Source organism: Spodoptera frugiperda, chromosome 3, assembly GCF_023101765.2.
Source record: "Spodoptera frugiperda isolate SF20-4 chromosome 3, AGI-APGP_CSIRO_Sfru_2.0, whole genome shotgun sequence".
Classification (NCBI taxonomy): Eukaryota; Metazoa; Arthropoda; class Insecta; order Lepidoptera; family Noctuidae; genus Spodoptera; species Spodoptera frugiperda.
In genome coordinates, this window is record NC_064214.1 from 4860236 (window position 1) to 4882282 (window position 22047).

At 33.2% G+C, this 22047-nt stretch overlaps 1 protein-coding gene across 3 annotated transcripts in view; it reads right to left on the reverse strand.

Annotated features, from left to right (window-relative positions):
- The window catches only part of LOC118274004 (acetylcholine receptor subunit alpha-like 1), a 238800-nt gene that overhangs the window by 67704 nt on the left and 149049 nt on the right, over positions 1 to 22047 (reverse strand). For all 3 annotated transcript variants that reach the window (XM_050706672.1, XM_050706665.1, XM_050706668.1), the window contains one exon: positions 834 to 1037. In XM_050706672.1, the coding sequence (XP_050562629.1) occupies positions 834 to 1019 (186 nt within the window). In that variant the 5' untranslated portion in view covers positions 1020 to 1037. The remainder of the gene's footprint in view (positions 1 to 833; positions 1038 to 22047) is intronic.

The following is a 22047-nucleotide window of genomic DNA, read 5'->3' on the forward strand; positions in this document are numbered from 1 at the left end:
TGATTCTCCCGTTCTTAAAAAGCGAGTCTTTGATTATGGATCTTTTACAAGTGATCTTATAAAGAGTAATGTCTGTAACACCGAAAAAAATGTACTGATCATGATTTATAATATAAATCACAACTAATTAGTTGCAATAATGACCACATGGAACTTTTTATTAAAAATCCAGATAGATCAAGTCTAATTGTACGAAAATATACTTTAATTTCATGATATTTTGTGTTTAAAACAGTAAACTAACATATAGCGCTTGATTTAAAATTGGAATAAAAAAAAAACGAAAAATACAACGTACATTAGTTAAGTCTGTTGTAAATTCATTTTTAGTTAAAAATCCAGTAGAGAATATAGTCAGCTTCTCTATACAGAATAACTGTTGGATTGGAACGATACGATAGTGTAACTAAGCCGGTTTTTAATGAAAGGATTTGATGAGCATGCCCGGATAAGCCTGCTATCTCATTCCGAAATAATTTACTACGGAAAACGTGAACGAATTATAAATTAAATTAATTTCAAAAGGATTCAGTTTAAATGGAAAGTTTTTTAGTTTTGTGTCGAGGATGAAAATGTTGGAGTATTTTTTTTTGGAAACATGTTTACATAGCAATTTGTTATAAATCATGTTGTCATGTTTGTTTGTTTTTTTATTTTTGCTAAAGAGATGCATTAATACAGATTACTCTGCATATTTTCTTGGATTTACCTTACTCGTTGCGTTTTAATGTAGCTGTTCCCTATGTCTCCCTCAAGAACTAACCAAAATCTTAAATTAAAAGACACCTTAACCGTACAAATATAAGAGCTATAATAGTATAAAAGGTACTCACAACGTCGATGAGCTGACTAAGCCTAAGTCCCATCTTGACAGTGAGTCGATCAGAATTGTTGCCAACGGGCCGGATGAGGCGATTGTAGTTGGAAAGCAGGTCGTCATATAGCCGCTTCGCTTCTGGGTTTGCGTCGCTCAGGCGGCCCCACACGCACAACACTCCGACCACCAGCGCCAACACCATCTTAGGCTAACACCACCCCTGAGAACAAAAGAGAATTACGTTAGTCTGTACCTATGATGCACCGATCGACTCACTCAACCTGGTTTGCTATTTTCTCAACCGGGTTCAGTTTGCACTCTACCAAGTTTAGTTTGTACTCAACCAGGCTTATATGTGTGAGTGTTGAAAGAAATATGTAACGAAAAACTGTATCAGTGTATTGTTGAAAAAAAAACAAAAGACTTGTTACGACCATAATTTTTAACAATACGATTATGAAATAAATAATACTTAGACGGTTTCGTAAGTTCATAAGTATCAAGCTTAACGTACTAATTAACAACTTTTATTTTTTGCGGGATACACAGTTTGAAACAGAATGAAAATACCTCAAACAGGTAAAAACAATCGGCTCAATTTCAAACAATTTATTACAAATAAACTCATTTATTAGGCCGTTTTTGGCATCGTTCTCAACTTATTATTTAATTGTTAATATTTAGGAAGAAAACAAAGAGTTTTGTCTTGTTAATTAACAGGTATTTCCGATTTAAGAACCATTAAACTTGGTATTTGGATAATAATAAAAGTTATATTGGAGAATTTTGATGAAAGTAAATTCTTGCTTTACACTGGTTTTTGTGTAATTTAATGTAAAAGTAAAATTGTTTGTTGCTTCTTATTGTTTAATTTTTGGAAGCTGTTAAAATTGTTGCAAACAAAAATAGGTAAATAGCGCTTTGTTCTCTCCAAATGTTATATTATTGAAATTTTGTATTTATTTATGTTATTATATTCTTTGGTTGATTGAAATTATAGTAGGAAGGAACCATTACCCCTAATGATGATGTTTATATTAATATTTCAAACATAGTGATGTTTGAATTCGATACGTCGATCGATATAATTTGATCTCGTTAGAAGTTTTATGAAAAAAATGTTCAATTTGGTATCATTTGGTTCATTTACAAGAAGAGGTTTATATTTATTACTGTAATTCGATATGATATTGATTATTTTTTAATTAATGAATTCAATCGTTCACAATTTTCAATAATAAAGCTTTCCACCGATAAACTAGACAGAGTCATAGACCTATACCGATTCTAAATAAGAGACAGGTTGACTCAATTGTACCGGGATTACGGTTAAATTCGGACTTAATTACGGGATAAAGAAGGATAAGCCACAATAAAACGTACCTCTATAAATCAATCCGTTTGGAAGTTAGATAAAAGAGATGGGATAGTTGTGTGGTTATATGGAGGAAAACTATAAGATATACGTGAAATAGTAACTTGTTTGTGGCGAATGCTTGCTTAGATGAGTGGATTGTTCGTTTTAAGTGGCTTCGGGTATAGTAGGAGTTTGACTTGAGTGATAAAAATTTGGGGTTAAACAGTGTATTTGAAAGCCTCCATGGTCAGTTTATTTTTATGGAAGAGGGGGGGGGGCATACGAGCAGACGGATGTCCTGGTGGTAAGCAATCAGTGCCGCCCATAAATATCCGCAACACCACATGAGGTTATTTTTTATTTTATTTGTGTGTGACGTTCCATTGCATAAGTTGTCATATAATGTGATGTACTCGATTAGCTAAAAGTTCACAACAATTTCTCTAACACCTAAATATCCGAAACTAGGAAAACAATGCAGAACTCTACTTATTTTATTTACCTTAAACATATCGTACGCTAGGATCTCACTAACGACCACGCGAGGCCGTTATAACAGAGTAACACCCGGTATCTGACAAAAATAAACTCCTTTTTATGATTTTTTTTTTCACCTAACACTTCCCTCACCGAAATGCGTTGCTAAGCGACCATTTGTAACATGGGGATCTCACTGTACATATTTCTTGAAAGCTTATTTTTTATTTTGCGTTTACTGTATCCTGAATCATTTTCATATGATGGTATTACCGCAATTTGAAAAGAAATTCTTGTGTGTGAAAAGCATTAGTGCGTATGTGATGTTTTTATCAAACTTAATATTATGGCTTTTATTACTCTAGAGCAGGAAGGTAGTATGTTTATTTGTATTTACAGTATATATTTTTTGCTGTATTTTTGAGCTACATATGTGTAAGAAAAACAAAACCCATAATAGGAAAATAATTCCAAGTGTTAATTATACGTTATTGAAATTGTTGGTTTTACCACACCCATTTTTTGACGGGGTAAATCGGTAAATCATCCAATGGCGAGAGGGATTGTCAGACTCTTACTGACTAAAACCACCCCGTTCCTTCTCCTGCTTTCAGTCGGAGCCCCATAACCTGTTATGTAGTATGCAGCTCTCGAGTTTTATCATACCCTACATTTTTATTAATGGGTTTTACTGAAATACAAACAGATTTTATCCAGTAAAATAATGAAGAAGAGTTACACCGCATGTAATCAGTTCAACATTACATATTTATACAATTTCAAAAAGTTTTAATAGCATTTTATATTCCTGCACGGACAATTAACGAGTTTTTAATTAATACGTAAAGAAACAACTCAATAAATAAAAAATATTTCCCTTTAAAACGATACACATTTTAAATCAAGATATTCAAAGTTAAACTTTATGGACGATAAAATAGGGACTTGTTTGCGATTAAGCATTTCTCTTGAAGTTAAATTGAACCGGTGTCATGTAAGGCTACTTTGATTCTAAACGTAATCAGTTTAAGGTTTATTCTCGAATAGAGGAGGAATTCCTCGGGGTAATAGAAGGAGAGATTACGTGGAATCCTGATTTTAAAGTCGTTTGATTTATTTTTATGAGACGAACTAAAACCAAATTCTATTTGCTAGTCCGTCTACTTTGTTTTTGCCTTTCAATTTCAGCTCTGAATTGAGAGGAAAAAAATATTGTGATTCAATTAAGAATAATTCCGTAGCCATTTCAACAGTCGGCCGTTTTATTTTTTGAGGTGTATTTTTAATTTCTCTTTTCTGTAGAATTTGGATAAGTTCAAAAGGAATTTTCGGTAGTTCTATGCTTTGATATTAATCTTTTTATTCCGTTAAATTACATTGAAATTCTGTCAGACCACTAGACATTTTTTCTGTAAAACAATGAAAGCTGTAACCATAACTCCAACGTACACATTTTTCCATTAATCCTATTTCATTTTGATGGTGACACTAATTGTCCTTACAGACTAAACTCGCCAGTGGCGCCAACTGGTGCACAGACACGAACACAGTCATTCTTTCCAAGAAGTCTTTTAAACGAAAAGAAAAAAGCAAGAAAGTGCATTATCATCAATCTTCTCTGTCGTCGTGAGGAAGTCTTTCAATTTCACAGTACAGAATACAATATAGCCATTACAAAACGCTAGTGGACAAATAATTTAAAAGACACGACACGTGTCTTACAGTGGAATATTATGTTTTTGACCGAATAAAAATTTAATGGATTTATTGTACCTGATTAATTTATACTAGCAGGAGATTTTCTGATTATTTTGGTTCAAACCCGCTTGTTACGAGTTGGAGTACTGTAATAACTTGTAAAAGTAGAACGCTCTCTCCGGGACTCTAGTATATTATGGACGGTTCAATACTCAAGTTACCAACTTTACATACCACAAAGTGTGTACCAAGATAATCTCGAACCTTTGTTACCTGGATCTGCCATCAAACCTACGATTAATCAGCGCTGAATTATTTATTACCCCCAAGCTCAACCAAGGGTCTCATGTTCGAGCGCTTAAGTTTAAAGATCAGACCTCAAAATAAGTCCACTAACCCTTATAAATTATTGTTAATTACTGCCCTTGTTAGGTTACCAAGTACAATCGTTGGAATTCGGGGATTACTAAAATGAAAATCGGCTTACTGAAGATTAAATATGAATTGGCGTTCCACGAGCTTTGAGCGCTGCCCTGGTTCAAGAGACACGGCGGGAAGATTAGTAGAATAAGAGAAATGTGATTTAAGGATTAGGGGTCTTATGTAGGTTTCTTTTCCTTGATGTGTGGTACAAATAGGAGATACGAGCCTTGTGCGGAGATTATTGCGAAGTACTGAAGTACTGAAGGAACTTAAACTTCAATCGTAAACAGTCAATTTAAATTATTTTAGGGAAATCAGTAGTTTTATGATACAAAACATTCCCCAAGGGACCCCAAATTCAACATTTATAGAACGCATCTTAAAAAATCCCATTAATAGTATCTTCTAAGACTGTCTGGACAGTTTAAAGCCGCTAATTACACCAGCCACAGCACCCAATTAACGACAATTGCCCACAAAAATACCATAAACAAGGATTATTGACCGCGAAAGCCCCTGACTTAAGCCCACGGCGCTGAGTACGTCAGTAATTGGAGCCAAAGCACCTTGAGACCTTATAATCCCTCGTTTAGAATTAAAATATCGAATAGGAGGGACGAACTCCAACACGTGATAATTATGGGGTTTTAATGAAATTATTACGGAACTTTTTTGTATAGAAGCCGTATCAACCTTTGATGAAGCTGAAAAGGCTCGGATTCCTTTTGATGTCATCGAAAAATTTGCTCTAAATATATTTTATTTGATACTCTTCTTTTTTTATGTGAATTCCAATAATTATGGTGAATGCCTTTATATAAATGGGAATGATTTCATTTTCTTTTCTTTTTTTCCCTTTATATGGGAATGTGATTTTGTGTCTGTTATTTTGATCAGTGAATACGAGATTATGATTTGTATTATGAAAGGTTTCTATGAAATCATTCGTGTTACCAAGAAGCTATATGAATGAGGTTTCTGTATTGCTTTCGACATTTACATCCACTTTTATCACAAAATCATCAATATTACACATTTGACTGAGTGACTGATACATTTCTTTATATGCAATCTGAATTTGACTTTGTTCCCAACTATTAATTAAACTATTCTTTAGTAACGACTTTATTCCAAAAACAATTGCTAAGGACTCGGTTAAGTAATCAAAACATTAAATGACTCTGAGTACGGTAAGTCTGACGTATTTTTAACGTGAACTTTGTATTTACCACTATTCATACAACGCATAATAAAAACTTCTACTAGATAGAAATAAACAATTCTTACCAATTATGCTATTTTATCTACAAACAATATTCTATCTACAGCACAACAGCCATCATTCCTCCATTATTCTCCTTTGCAGTGTGATAGCATAGGATATAATTGAGTAAACTCTTATCTCTGTATCGCCTTATCATTGTCAGAATCTTCAGAGTTCCCAAGCGTTCCTATATTTCATGGTAATAGCTTTCCTAAGAGCATGACAATAATTTATAGCCAGTAAATTGAATTCCTATCCTTTGAATTTCTATCGTGCAATGGTGTTTGTAATTTTGTGTTATAGTAGAACGCAGTCATTTGTTTTGTTAACATTGTTTTCTAATAAATTGATCCTGTCTTCGAAGGGAATGTGTGTTTTAAGTTTGTTGGGAGTTGGGATGTAGAAGATGTTATATTTTTCGAAGTACATATATTTAATTTTGTCGTGGTGGCCCGAAGGTTTAAGATGCCCGCTTCTCATGCATGAGTGTGCTAGTCGAAACCTACCAACGGCAATAGCGATGTGATTTGCCAAGTTAAATGTATTCTAAGATTATTTAGACACCTCTGTCCAACGGTGAAGGACATCATCATGAGGAAATCTGGGCTTATAATTTCTAATCATAAGTTTGAAATTGCCAACCGCATTGAGCAAGCGTGGCGATTATTGCTCAAACGTTCTCCGTTGTGAAAAGAGGCTTTTGGCCAGCAATGGCCTCTTATAGGCTATTGCTTATAGGTTTCTGCTTACGACTGTGGTACAAATGTGTGATCTTACGTATGGAATTAGATATGAGTTAAACAAAAACACGAACTTCATTGGATGTTGTATAAACGGTGTTTTTATTACGTTTTATAACTTTCTAAAGAAAATATACGAAGTTGTATGGATATTTGTACGAACAGCAAAACAGAAAGTAATTCAAAACGAACACAAACATGAACAACATCAAACAGCAGTATTTCAAACTATTTTTACTGATTGTAATACTGAAAGCGAGCCCGGCCTATATAATACAAAATAATTTATTTAAAGCAAAATTTGAATTTTCACCCTCTTTGTTTAATTAAGGCGGCCTGTTTTGACGCACAGTTAACCAACAAATTTGAATGAACCTTTTATTTAATTAGTTTGCATAAACAACGGGACATCTTTGAAATTGGTACGGTTGCTACGATTCCTTTGTGTAAATAGCGATTTTTACTTACACGTGTTTGTTTAATAATAGAATGCAACGAAAATTGAGCTGATGAAACAAAAAGTTTATTGAATTTTTACGGCTCATAGCAAACATGGCTTATACCAAACTTTATTTCTCACATCAGCGAAAACTGTCGTAATTCTCAATCAAATAAAAAGTTATCATTGCCCTATATCTACAAGGAACTTGGCTCATTCTGCCCCAAAAACAAAAACAAAACCGCATGTAAAAGTAATGGGAAGTAATAAAAGATTTCTGTATAAAATACTTATCTGGTTTCCAAATAGTTTTTTGTATAAAATTCTGTTACTCATGTGTATCTAGAGCGAAAGGACTGTCGACCGATTTATATTGAATTCTTACGCCTCAAATACTCCACAAAGGAACCACGATTTCGGTATACATTCTACGGTACCCTTTATCGATGGTAAAATGCTTTTCATGACAAAGATTGGAAATTTACAGGCTGATTGCTTGAAATCTGATTGTTTTAGTGGAATTACAATGTGAATGAAAATGGGAGTTATTGAAAAATGCGGTAAAGTGCAATTTTCTTTATTGTTATAATTTAAACGATTACTCTGTAGTGGATGTTCTGTAAAGAATAGATAATCTAGTAATTACTGACAGTTATGCCTACGGGTTGTATAATACAAAACCCTGCTTCAATTAGGGGGCTATGTTGAAAATTGAGCTCATTAATTTAAAACAGTGGAGACTATGACGAATTGAAGGGCTTGATATCATCAACATCATTATTAGAACTTGAGACGGGGTATTTCTTATGGCTATTTGTCTGTATAACTATAAACATTCATCTGCATATACTCCAGTTCATCCGTGATCATGGCGCTTGCAACAGTGCCGAAATATCGGAAACTCAAAGACATAAATAAACATGGTAAATATCCCGTCTCAATTTCTAATGATAGTGTTAGTAACCATGTCAGTTTAAAAACTTATTATAAACACCATCAGCACCTTTAACATTTCTATGCCAAAGTTGCAATACAATTTCACTCTATGTAATAGTTATTTTTAAACCTGGCCTTTACTAGCGACAATTACAAGCCTGATCCAACTTTACGGTCAGTTACGAATCACGATTAATATTGATGATTACTGAAGCTGTTTGCAGCTGTTATTTGCTAATGAATTCCGAAATGGAATTGTGTTTGTCTATCGCAGATAATTCATTTACGATAATCCGCTTGTGTACGCTCATTCCAATGGCAAGTCAATGGAGCTCAATTTGAAATGCTCGTTTTTTTAAGTACCTAAGTCGTGTGTTTTTTGCTGTTCTTTCTTTATTATATTTTCTATGAGATCGCGTTTAATTATCATGAGTGGTAGTATTATTAATAATGTTGTTCGATTTTTATTTGACTATATATTCAATTAAGTAGATGACAAAATTATTGAAAAAATCTGATGTATTGAAAATCGTAAACAAAATTAATTATCGACGATTTATTTTGACACATTTTATCAAAATTTAACCAACTGGTTGTTTGTGTTTTAATAGTACTGCCGAATTAATTCACTATCACAGAACATTCTAAACTTTTTTAAAGCATCTTTTATCGTCTTACAAAACACCTCCATTTGCAAGCTCTTGTTTCCTCACACTACATTTAACAAGCACAACACCCAGAAAGTGACAAACCAACCAAAAGTGCACTGCTCACACAAACACGAGTATGAATAACAAAACATTATCCCTCTATCCGTATTCAAGACATCGCATAGTTCTCAGGAAGTCTGTGAACGACATCATCTTTGAGAATCCGCTTTGGACGTAGCCCGCTTCATTTGATTTCCGCCATCGAGTCCTTGAGTCGCACTGATGTCGGGAAATATAATGTAACTCACACATATACACATGTCCTCGTATTTATTTGCCTGTTTAGTTTGTACTGGTACACTTTGGTCTCGTGTAAACAGAGTACTTTGTGAATAAGTTTGTGGAGTTTGCTACTAGATGGCGCTGGGGTTACGAATTGCATGTTTTTGCTTCTGTGGTGTGTGAATGAAAATGGTGTGTTTTTTTCGATTGTGTTATAAAATGTTATAAACAATTTCGTGTCCATAATATAAATGAAATGTATTTTTATAAGTTTAAAAAAGTAGTTATACTATTTATACATACCTATTTAATTTAAAGAAAATAGTATATTGACGATATTCCTTCAGCCCATCAATGTCTCGTTTGACGTTTCACAAATTATCTTTCCATCAAATCGAAGGCAATAAACCAAAATTATATAAAAACATATCAAAGACGAAACCGAAGATTTTCATTTCGGAATACTTGGAGAGAGAAAAAAAATCATAATTTCAATATCTCTTTTTATATCGAGACATCGTAAAGAGCAATACTTTATTGGAGAAACGAGAGGGAAAAAAATATCCATATTTGTTCAATAGCGATCCAATCGAACGGGGAGGGTTGAATGTCACAGGTCGGGGGTACCGTTTAACCCTATAAGAATTTGTCCTACCTTTCTGATATAGGCTTTATGACCTATCGGCTGCAACATGTTTTTGTTAATAAAGTAGACGGTGGCGATAGGGGTCAAAATTGTATCACCTGCTTTGTTTATTCACTGGGAGTTTAGGATTAGAATTTCTGATATGTACACGTTTTTCTCTATCGTTCCATTTCTTTTTTCCTTTTTTGCCTTGTTTTTTTCAAACAATTCTTCTGTAGGACACGGTGATATTGTCAACTGACAGTCGAAACACATAAGAATTATTTCCAAAGAGACTCACTTGCAACAAAAAATTGTTCAATTGTTTTGTTTTATTAAACAAATCTTATGAACTCCTAATAGAGTATGTGGGGCATGTTACAAAATCTTGAAATATCGCACACATGGAGATTCTGTGCTCTGACTGAAACTTTGAAATTATACTTTGCCCAACCCAGGAATCCCACCTGCGATCACTTGACCAGCGACACAGCTTTAAGTCTATAAAAATTGGGACAAGAATCTGTTACTTCATATGCAACTATTAAATTGAGCTACATTATTATCTCCACAATACTACGATGTGTGACCCTGGCCAAGTTAAAGTTACTCACGACTGCCAGATTTCTACTAGGCTCCAATAATTCTTAATTCTGCTCCTCCCGGGAAACCATCATATCTTTCTATCTAGTAATACCATTTGAAAGAATCCCACCCAAATGGAATATTGCCAAGTGTGATAACAGAAATATATGGCCAGTCTGATGACATGTATTATGTGTAAGCGTCTTCTATTTTATATTAATACAATAAGAATTTATATGGTGACCTTACTTTAACACGTGAATGGAATTGTAAGAGATTATTTTATTTAATCAAACATTTAACGTCTTCTTTGCCTGTCGCTTGTGATTTTTGAAAAGAGAAAATATCGTTCAAAATTCTAACTTAGTTAACACTTTAAACAAACTATAAGTGGCAAGTAAAACTTAATCAATGCATTCAATAGAAAACTAAAATGACAACTTTTATAATAGCAATTCTACAACCTACTAAAAAACCACACAATAATATGCATATCAAAATAAATCCACAAAGGAGCAGTATAAAGCATATTTAACTTTAAAATATACATAGAGAAAATGTACGTCGTACGACAGAGAAGTATAAATCTTTGTTAAAACCTACACGGAGCAAGTTTATGCAACCGGCGGTTATCTTACGGGCAGCCGACGAGAGAGTCTGCGCGGAATTACATTGTATGAACCAATCAAGGAAACATGGGATTTAGGATTTTATACTCCAATTGTTTGCTAAAGAGAAGCGGGATTTTATAAAATTTAGAAAATGGAGCTATTATGGGTTGGTAAAGGTGAAGGAAAATTTTGTAGAGAATAATTTGAAGAAGAATTTAAAAGAAGCGTAGAAGAGCTTGAGTAATAATAAAACAAATGACTATAAGCTATATGAAATTATTGAGAATCTACAAATTATTGTTAAGTACTAAGTTAATAACAGTTACGACACAATTATTAATCTTGATACAATAGTGAATGAAGTATCGTCACAATAGGTAAACAAAACAAGTAATATGAAAGATAATAGTGCGAAAGAGATGAGAAGAGACATACTTTTTATAGCAATTGGCATCCCATAGTTTCTGCCAATCCACCTAGAAGACAGGCGTAATGATGTGTATGTATAAAACAAAAAAGTTGATACAAAACACAAGCATAAACTTTACAACCAGGATATAGAACTAGAAACATCAAATCGCAGAAGCTAATTGGAAATTGCATTAATTTTGTAACCAGCTTCATTAGGATTTACGAATAATCGATGTAATTCCGTTCTTAGTTTCGCTGTTTCGATTTCTATCTCCCTTCATCCCGTTTGGGATGAACAAACAAAATTATTAGATTAAAGTCGTTTTAAAAAGATTAGTCTATGATTACCATTGTTTGTATAACTTATGAGTTATATCATTTATTTCTTTCTCTGTTTCTGATTCATTTGGAACTATGTACTGAATATTTTTGTTGAGTAATCTTGTCATGTTAAGCTCCTCATTTACCAAATTCTTTTAATTCTCAGATTCTACACTTTATTGATATTTATGTGTCAGTGTATATTGCATTAGATGCAACAGTCAACAGTCTCATGTATATAAGCGATATAAGTTTTTAAGCTGATATGGTCACTAGTTATATCATTGGAACTTAAAACAGGATATTTATCATGTTCATTCGTTTTTATGACTTTCCGATATTTCTATAAAAAATAATAAATTCATAAAACCTAATAAACATGGTAAATATCCCGTTTTAAGTTCTGTTCATAAATAAGCGATGTCTTCAAAATTAATAGAACTTAAAGCAATATTATAAAATTTTAACCGAAAGCTCCATCTACTGGTTAGAGCCTCATAAATTTGGCAAATGCTACAGCATTCACGAGATTCATTCGTGGCACTTGCGAAACGAATTCTGGATTATGTTGAATTTTTAATTCAATTATTACTATCACTGGAATACTAGTTTAATATGTATCTATTGCAATTTCGTAAATGAATTCAGGTATCAGGCTTGCTTCATAATGAAAATCATTTCTAACAACAATCTTATCAAAGAAATTCCTAATTTTGAAAGTTAAATCTATCGTAAAACAAATATTAGCATTGTAATCCTCAATTTGTAAACGGATTAGTGAAAAAATATATATTTAATTTGCTATATCTCTCAATTGATCCTTCTCAATATTGCTTTCACAAACTGGAAAGACAAACATGACACTCAAATTTCTTTCTGAAGCAAAGTTTTGAGTCTAATTTCTGCTCAGTTTTCCACAATAAGTTATTTAACTTGCTTATTCCATCGTAGCAAAAAGGTTGGAAGAAAATGATGCGTGATAATGTGTCCTTGACAAAGAAATATAGACTTGAAAATGATACTGGAAGCGCTAAGTGTACAAAGACCTTGGAGTCTACTCAGCTCGAGCACAGGCATAAATATAAAGACGTCAGCTTCGAACAGACACCTCTTTTTGCCGGCAGGCCATAAATTTACCAAACGTTCCCATTCAGGAGATCTCGTCGACTGGACGAAGTATGTAGCGTTCTGAATATTTAACCCGGTTGACGTTTCACTTTCTGTAGACAGAAAGCTGCTATTGTTGAATTGTTTTCAAGTTACAATGTTGGAATTTGTAATTGTACCATTAACGACGTTTGTAGTTTAAATAGATTTCGTGTTGCTCTGTGTCGGTGTTGAAATAGATTTCGGTTTAAGCTGGTAGAATTAAGTGTTATGGGAAAAACGCGTGTTATACTTTTCCATTTCTCCTACTACATTAGCTACTGCATTTGATTGTTAATATTTTCCTAAAAATATTTCAACAAAAGATGAATCCTTAAATTGTCGATCTACATCTACATCACTGTCTTCTACATCATCTTAATCAGTTACTTCATTACTTCGTTTGAAAGGATCTATAATTTAATTTGTACCTCCATTTCTACCTACGTCTCTAGCTTGAGAATGTCGCCGTTCAGAATAATGACTTTCTTCATAACTATGACGACTTGTCAAAGAAATGCCTCATGCGTACGCTTGGGAAGCATAATTAAAATTTGGCTTTGAAATTCGCGAACGTTCACAAACGCTTGACAGTTGTACTAAAGGGCTTAGTTTAAAGTACGATAGAAATAATTGCGTTGTTTGTACAGTTTTAATGTAGGTGGAGGTACAGGAATAGGGCTTACATTTAATGAAGGCAGTGTATACCTTTGAAGGAGTCTTTCCGGATATATAGGTTTCTTGTGATAATACTTGAATACTAATGTTTTGTGTTCATGGAAATGTTTTGTATTATAAATGAAATATGATTTCCATAAAGATTGATTATTTTGTTTATGTATTTCGTTAAGTGTAAAGAGTAAGTTTCAAAAGAGAGTGTAAGTATGTAGAGAGTAATAAATAAATATTTGGTTAATTATTTTGTATAAGTTAGAAGATTGTTAATAAAGGCTATAATAATAAAAGAAAGTCGTCAAATATGAAAACATTTTCTTTCCAAGTAACAAACGAACTGATCTGCAGTCACATCAGAACTCCTTGAAAATTAACAGCAAAATCTAAAATTAGATTGCACAAAATAAACGAAATTACCAACAAAATAATTCATTTAAGTACATCCTAAACCAAATCAACGCTAGTTAGTCTTAAAACGAGGTCTGTTTTAAACTCAGCTGTTGGCGACATCGAGGGCAATTTGTCAAGCTCTTGGGCCACTTCTGATTTTAATTAAATGTCATTTTAGTCCACGTAACGTGAATTAACCCCTCGCCTATGTTTGCCTATAATTTGGCTGAGTTTTCCTCTATTGTATTTGATTTTCGAAATCATTTCGGAATTTGATTTGCTTGTGATTTTCATTACGGTGATTGGCATTCGTATTGTGGTTACTGACGTGATTGGATGAGTATTTTCTGTTGTATTTCTTGTACAATTGTGTTATGTAAATTAGGAAAGCAGCATATTTTTTTAAACACAAATTAATGTAATGCATATCTGCATAGCTCTAATTCACAAACTATCTCCACCATTCACCATCTTTATTGAAATCATCTGTACCCTATGCCGTATGATTTATAATCCAAGAGCCATTCAAACCAAAATTGTCTCTAAAGTTACTTAATCAACAACAACACGCCCAAGTTTAATTCAAAGATCTATATTTCATAGCGATTTGATCAATTCTAAACTCAGTATATCATCATGCCATCCCGAAACACAATTACAAGTCTGGAACACACCCACAAACCTATAACATAGATCAAACAGAGGCAAACTTAAGCATTCAAATTAAAAATTCACGAATGGTATGCCCAACAAGATAACTCGAGAAATCCTGACAGTAAAGTTTTCCAATTAATTCAATGTCAAAATACGTTCAATCGACACGAGCGCCTTCGGCAGAATGCGTAAATTCAAAAATTCCATCTCAAACTATGGAATTTATGTTATGAATCGTACCTAGAGTTTACGATGTAAAAATTCATTCAATACTTTTTTAAATTTCAAATCGTTCGATACGTCGGCAGGCGTGTTAATTTGCATAACGTTCCCGTTAAATGCGCATTTGTTCTCTATTTGAATCGATTTTGTTTCTTTTTTGGTATAAAATATGGCGGATGGAATTTTTAAATGTCATTTTGGTTGGCGTTGAAATCTGAATTAAATTAGTATTATTAAAACTGCATCGTGTTAATCTGTTATTCAGAAGTGTTGTTTTTAGTAAACTGGTTTATAATAAAAACAAAGTAAGTGTGCAACTCTTGAAAAACAACAACGATGAATTTTATCATTATTAATTTGTTTGGTTCAAAGTCAATTTTAATCTTTGTGTACCTACATAGTAACATACCTTTTGACTAACTCCGTTTCTGATGAATGCTGTCGAGCGCAGGTCGTGTGATTGATAGACCGGTGTACTGCAGGGAAATACGTTCCGTTTTTTTCTTTTAACTAGTATATGGTTGTGTAGATAAAGATTGTTACAGTGGCCTGGTCGAAAATTGATTCTGAAGCATTTTTTTTTATCTTTTTAGAATAATTTTGTTTTTTAAGAATTTGATTTGGAATTGAAAACTAAGATGTAGTCTAGATTGGAATAATTACATATGAGTGATACTACCTTTGCTATTCACACAAGGAAACTTAAACGTAAAAAATCTACCCCCAAAATATTATGACTTCTTCATACACTCAAAACACAATCTGCAATCTCTAAGAGCAATTGGAGAATATCCTAGAACCTTCCCCTCACATGATTGTAATCACATAATATTATACTCAGGTCTGACACGGAAATGAGGACGGACGGACAGACAGGACACGACCGAGTTATAAGGGTCCTTTGTAACCATGAAATTGCAAAGGGAACATTGAATGTTCTATTCATAGAATGAATTACTATTATTTAAAAATTAATGTGTTATTTCCTTAAAAGGGGCTTAGCGGAAAAGAGGGAGTGGTCTTACTATTCTTACAAATTTTCATAATCACGTTTTAAAAAAGTGTGTTTATATGATAAGTGACTTATAACACAAATGGTGAAAAGTGGGTGTATATTATGTAGCGGCATTAGTATTACGTGCATGTAATGTGCACCTCTGCCTACACCTTCATGGATAAAAGGTGTTGACGTTGTTGTATTTATAAAAATAATGACAGTTTTCAAAAGCAACTTAACAGAACTTAGAAATCGATTCTATCTGTAATAAAAATGAATCTATACTAAACCGAATTGTCTAATGTCATGTAGAAGCATAGACTATTGGATTTCCACGGTCCAGCCACACAGTCAATCTATGAATTGCTTGAAGCTGGCTAGTTACAGAAAAGTAATTTTCCTTTCAATTTCAAAACTGGAATACTATTACGTTGCAATCTTTGACTAGAAATGTATTTCAAAATTAGAACTTTGATGCGTTGAAAGCATTGAAAGTCGGGTAGGTTGATATTTAGTCGATTTTTACGTAAAAGAGGGTGCAAGATTAGCTTTGGTAACGTTTTAAATGATTGATTTTTATTTTCAAAATATTCTTAATATTAATTTGCAATCTCTTTGCGCGTTATATTTCTCAATTATTTTTAAAAGGGGAATTTAATCTAATGATTCCGATGATGCCGTAGTTGAGGCGAGAGGGAGTGTCAGATTCTTACTGATGAAATACCAGCACGTTCCTATTCCTGCTTTTTGAGCCGGTAACCAAGGGTACCGTGGCAATTTCGATTACCCTGAGAAGGAATACCGCAATTTCAAAGTCAAAGTCAAAATCATTTATTTCAAATAGACCAGGAAGGCACTCTTGAACGTCAAAGAATAATTAAGTCTAAGGTTGCATTTTAAAGCCTAGAAATTATTAAGTTGCCCGGTAGAACTTAACGTAACTAATGACAAATGACGTTGTAATTATACCTCTGTCGCCTTTTCGAAAACAAATGTGTGAATAAAGTTACGTTTAAAGTGAAAATAACAATAAACTAATATAAAATATAAAGTAACTGACAATATTTACACGAAAACCTAATAGTCTATTGTAAAAACAAGCTACCACCTAGTTTTGAATCTAACGGGTCAGATTTGAATCTTTAAAGCGACTACACGCCTGGGACCGAGGAGTATTCCAAAGTAAATTGGGTTTCTTATCCACTGAGACTTGCAGTTTATAGCGTTCGACTTCAGAATTTGAGTTATGGATATAATTTCGTATTAATAGCGTAGTTGTTAAATTAATTTCAGTGGTATATTGGTCTAGCTAGAGGTTTGTTATGTTGATGTTGGTATATGTGGATTTTGGTGATAATGTTGGTTGTGAAAGGTGTTTGAGTTATGAATCCCGTAAAGACATAATTATTGATGTAGACACGTAGAATACTAGACGAACACTGATAGAATATAAAGTAGAAAATATTACATTTAGTTTTGAAGAACGATTTCGAAGAATAATGATTAAACTTATAATAAAACGGTTACTACTGTAATCAATCTTTTTACCAAAATTTTACTAAAATACATCTAGAAAAATACCTAATTATTACAGTAGACTATTCTCATAATTCGTTAATATAAAACATAATATCTCAATTGTACGTCAGGGCGAACGCGTGACGTCATGAGTTATGGGGAGCGCTCTAATTAAAGTTTGTCTAATTAATCAGACGAGTAACGAAGTTGCCGCGAATATTTCTTGTTTTACATTTGCTATGAAACCTCGCTCCCACTGGTTATTTTCTGCAAATTACAAGAAAAAAAATGCTCCTTTATTTTTGTTCGAAATTAAAATTACGACTAATTAAATTAAATGTTGATAATAAATTAAAAGGTAACGTGCTCAAAGTCAACACAATTTCATCTTAAAAACAACTGGTATTCATTTCGAGATGAAGCTAATTTCTGTTATTTTGAACGTTAGCGAACGAACGAACGTCTAGACGTACCTAATTCCATTTCACTAATGCAGTTAAAGTTACCCCTACAAGCAGCAGTTACAAAACACAACATAAATACCACATTGCACAATAAACGAGAGAGCTAACTCAAATAAATGTTAACGTTACAAATTTTAACAAAAATAACGTACGTCGACATGGTACAAAAATAAAATATAAAACAAACAGAGTTAACGTAACTGCAGTAAATCAAATGTAATTTTTGTGCGAAAAATATAAAGTGTTGTACTAGTGTGCAAACTTACCTATATAAACGTCAGATAGACCATTTCATTGTAACTTTTATGTACGTCGCTTCATGAAGTATGGCATAGTTTTATTAAAACTACTTTTATTTATTCTGTCGGTAGCCGGCTAGTTTATGAAATATTAGTTTCAATATTATTTCGGCAATATAATACAGTTGAGATGATATTTAGCGAAAGAATATGTTGCGAGACATTATTAAAGTGACTAGACTGTCATAAATAATAGAAAGGAACGATACGACAGTTTTCTGGAAGTAATATATTGTGCTGTACTGAATTATCGAATAAATGCTTTTGTACTGAGTTCATTTGTTACGTAAAAAATATTATTTAGCACAAAATTCAACTGAATATTCAACAATTAGCCAGGAAGTCACAATTTTTTGCGAACAGAAAAGCGTACTTAATTATTCAAATATTCCTTCGCGGAAAAAATGTTTACAATGTCCAAACACAGACGTCTGGCGTCGTGTTATAAAACAAACGAACTTCATTAATCAAAGAAGCAATTTGTCAAATTTTCGGGATCTATTAACATTGGCCACAGCCGCTACATTTTAGCGAACGTTTTACGTTCACAAATTCGATGATAAACGTTAATTTTTATTGTTTGTCGTCGCCAATATTTTGACTACGGAATTTCGTTTTTTAACCACTGTGTGTGCTTGCTATTTATTTTTTTAATTTTCACGCTGCATCGTGGTGGAAATTGTTTTTGTGTAAATGGTAAACATTTAAAATACACAAAAATTTAACAAGACCGTTTTAACAATTTACATATTTAACTGTTAAGTGATAATGGGAGTGGATATAGTATTGTGAAATAAATAAAAAACATATCGAATAAAAATGAATAATACAGCTAAAACCCTTTTCGAAATATTGTAGTAATGGCCATAAGATTTTCATCTAATAAATTAATTCCCATGTAAATTCTAATACACCTCTAAAAGCATGACTGCATCAAACTAAATTATGATTAATGTCATCACAACTCAAACGATGACATTTCATATTTAAATAATCATGAATTACGGGGCCCTACTAAGAAAACTCATTTAAAACTCGCTGCGAACTCACGTCACGCGTCAATTATTCAATCGAAATGTTTGACAGAGCTCTTTATTAATTCAACACATAGCCAGCACATTCTACAATGGAGGAGCGAAACTTTTTCAATTAACAACCTTAGGTCGATAGCATTAAAATTCCTATTTCGCTAAACTTACGTGTGTTATGCGAAGTTGTCGATGAAATGTGTGTTAATTATACATAGAACTAATTATAAAGGTATGCGGTGTATGAGTAATGCTTTCCATCTCCTCCATACTTTTCCTGCAGATATTATCGGAAGGTAATTTCGTATGAAGCAACTTTTTTGCAATCAACGTAATTGGTGATAAACATTAATTTTATAATAGCTATTGTGAGACATACTAAATTAATTAAAAATCAGGGTTTACCCACGCACTTACATTTTTTAAACATGGCCCTAGGATTTTTTCCTGTGTCATGGGTGTGTTTACAAATATACAAATTACATCCAGACCCGAAGCAACAATTTGTGGATCACACAAAGAGTTGCTCCGTGCAGGAATCGAACATCGAACCTGCTACATACTTCACGGCAGTCAGTTGCCCAGCCACCACACCAACCGTGCAGTCACCGTAGTTGGTGATAAAAATTGTTTGTTAATCAATTACGCTGAAACTACTGAACGGATTTTGATGAAATTTGGTACACAGACGGATTATGAGCTAACTTGATTGATACGGTACTGTGTATCCTACGGAAATGCGGACGAAGCCATTGACAGATGCTAGTAATACAATAACAAAGTGATACACATAGACCAACCGCAGTACCTACATGAAACACCACCTACATACATTACGCCTACTTGTATATATCATACATTTATGTATCCATGTACAATATATAGTAATTTTGTTACAAAAGTTTCCCCTTGAGTTCAAATTACATAAAACACGAAGTACTGTGTTGTAATCGAATTATTTTGCGTCGGAATTCAATTTCGTTGGCTGTATGAATGATTGCATACTGTTATTTAATTATACGAGTATTTTAGTCCATCATATTTAATTTTATTAAGTGTAGGTTGTATATTCTTCTGTGTTTCTTTTATTGTTTCTATAAACTAGTTATAAATTTATAGGGAGGCATCCAGCGTGATGATTCCTGTAAGATTTTTAAGGAGCTGAAAGAATTACTGTGCTATTTTATTTTTGATTTAACACTCAGACTATAGTTATTGTTTAAAAATTTCAACGAAAAGCCTATAAAAAAATTCGGGTTTGATGTTATGTATCCTAAAAAAACTTGAATGTATTTACTCTAAACCAATTCCAAATTTTAAAAAACACTAAAAGAACTATCCACCATTTTGAAATCCGTTAAAAACAACCAGCAATCGCTGTTCAAATTTCAATTTCGGAACGCCGAACGTTTGCTCGTGGCATGTACAAATACACACACAGTCAAACACGTACTGTGTACGAACGTGCACACTTCAATCTCCCGTCTTTGATTGGTCGATTCTAGACATAATTACGCCAGTCTAGTCTAGTCTAGGTTCTAGGTTGATGAAATTGAGCAAATACGAGACTATTAATCATGTAGGTTCTCATTACATTTGGGAGTCAACAAGCATGTTTAGAAGTTAAATGGTTTCCTAAAGCAGGTTTGGCATTTTGCAATACCTACTTTGATGTATAGACTGTTGCTTAGTAAAGGAAAACTAATGAATACGTGGCTTCTAGTTGTTAGTATTTGTCATACATATTATTTGGACTGAAGGTATTACTTGTGTTACCTTTGAGGTCATTGTGCTGCGGATTACCTAGCGGGTTTACCGGGGCTCCGGGTCGAAAAGCAGGAGTAGGAACGGGATGGTTTTTAGTCAGTAAGAGTCTGACACTCCCTCTCGCCTCGCCCAAGGCGGGAGAAGACATTGGATGTTTTTCCCCCTTTAAAAAAAGGCCGTAGTTACAAGAGTTGTAAGTAATTTGCGGATAAATGGCTGATCTAATCCTTAAGGCCTAACCTATAGGTTAGCACACGTAGTCTAAGAACTGATAACCAGTTTATGAAATCAGTGATTCTGTAAATCAAATAAAAAGTCACTAATCGTATTTTTGAATAATTTTAAGCCGCATTTGTTGAAAGAGTTTAAAAAACTGAAAGAGAAATGAAACGTACCTAATCCAATTAATGTCATTCAATCATAATAAACTCAGACCAAATATACACATAACAGATAGATAAGGGCAAAGATACTAATCAATTATCTGCCAAGATAATAATTTATATTATTATACTATGTATAAAATCTCTATCTCACATCACAATCAAAATTCAACTTTATGACAAACCGAGAAGGGTTCAAGTTAGACCGTATTCAGAACACCAATTAGGAGTAGATTAGCTGAAGTCAATGGTAGAAGTAATTAATCAGTTTAATTAAAAGGTTTGTAGTCATCTTCTATCTAAAATAATAATTTATTTAAAAATTCCAAGTATGGACTCACTGTTAAGAAAAGAAATACTTGGGCTGTATAATAGGTACTGGTATATTTATACAACGGATTATAAAAATATATGAGAAAAATATGAGGAAAAGAAAACAAAAGAATAATTTTTATGCGCGCGACGCGCGCATGTGATGCTTGTACAGCTGCTCGGGCGAAAGTGGCGAGTCGCGATCTTCCCTTTGATGCCGTCACTTTTTCCGTCGCCAGCCAGCAAACAAAAAGTATTTATACGTAAGGTTTTATGTTCGTTCAGACGTTTCCGAACACTCACTTTTAAGTAATAAATAATATCATCCCTTATAACGGTGACAGTCGAACTGTACGGTTAAAACTACACAATTTAATTGTAAGGTGCATTAGTCTAGTAATATTACATAGGCTATGTTTTTAATTAATTAAAGAAACTGGATATAATGTTGGCGTATACTTATGTTTAAAAACGCGTTTACTACGCAGGAGAAGACTTTATCGTTTAGTTCCGTTTTATATAAAAGAAAACGCATTATGAAAAAGAAAATAATAAT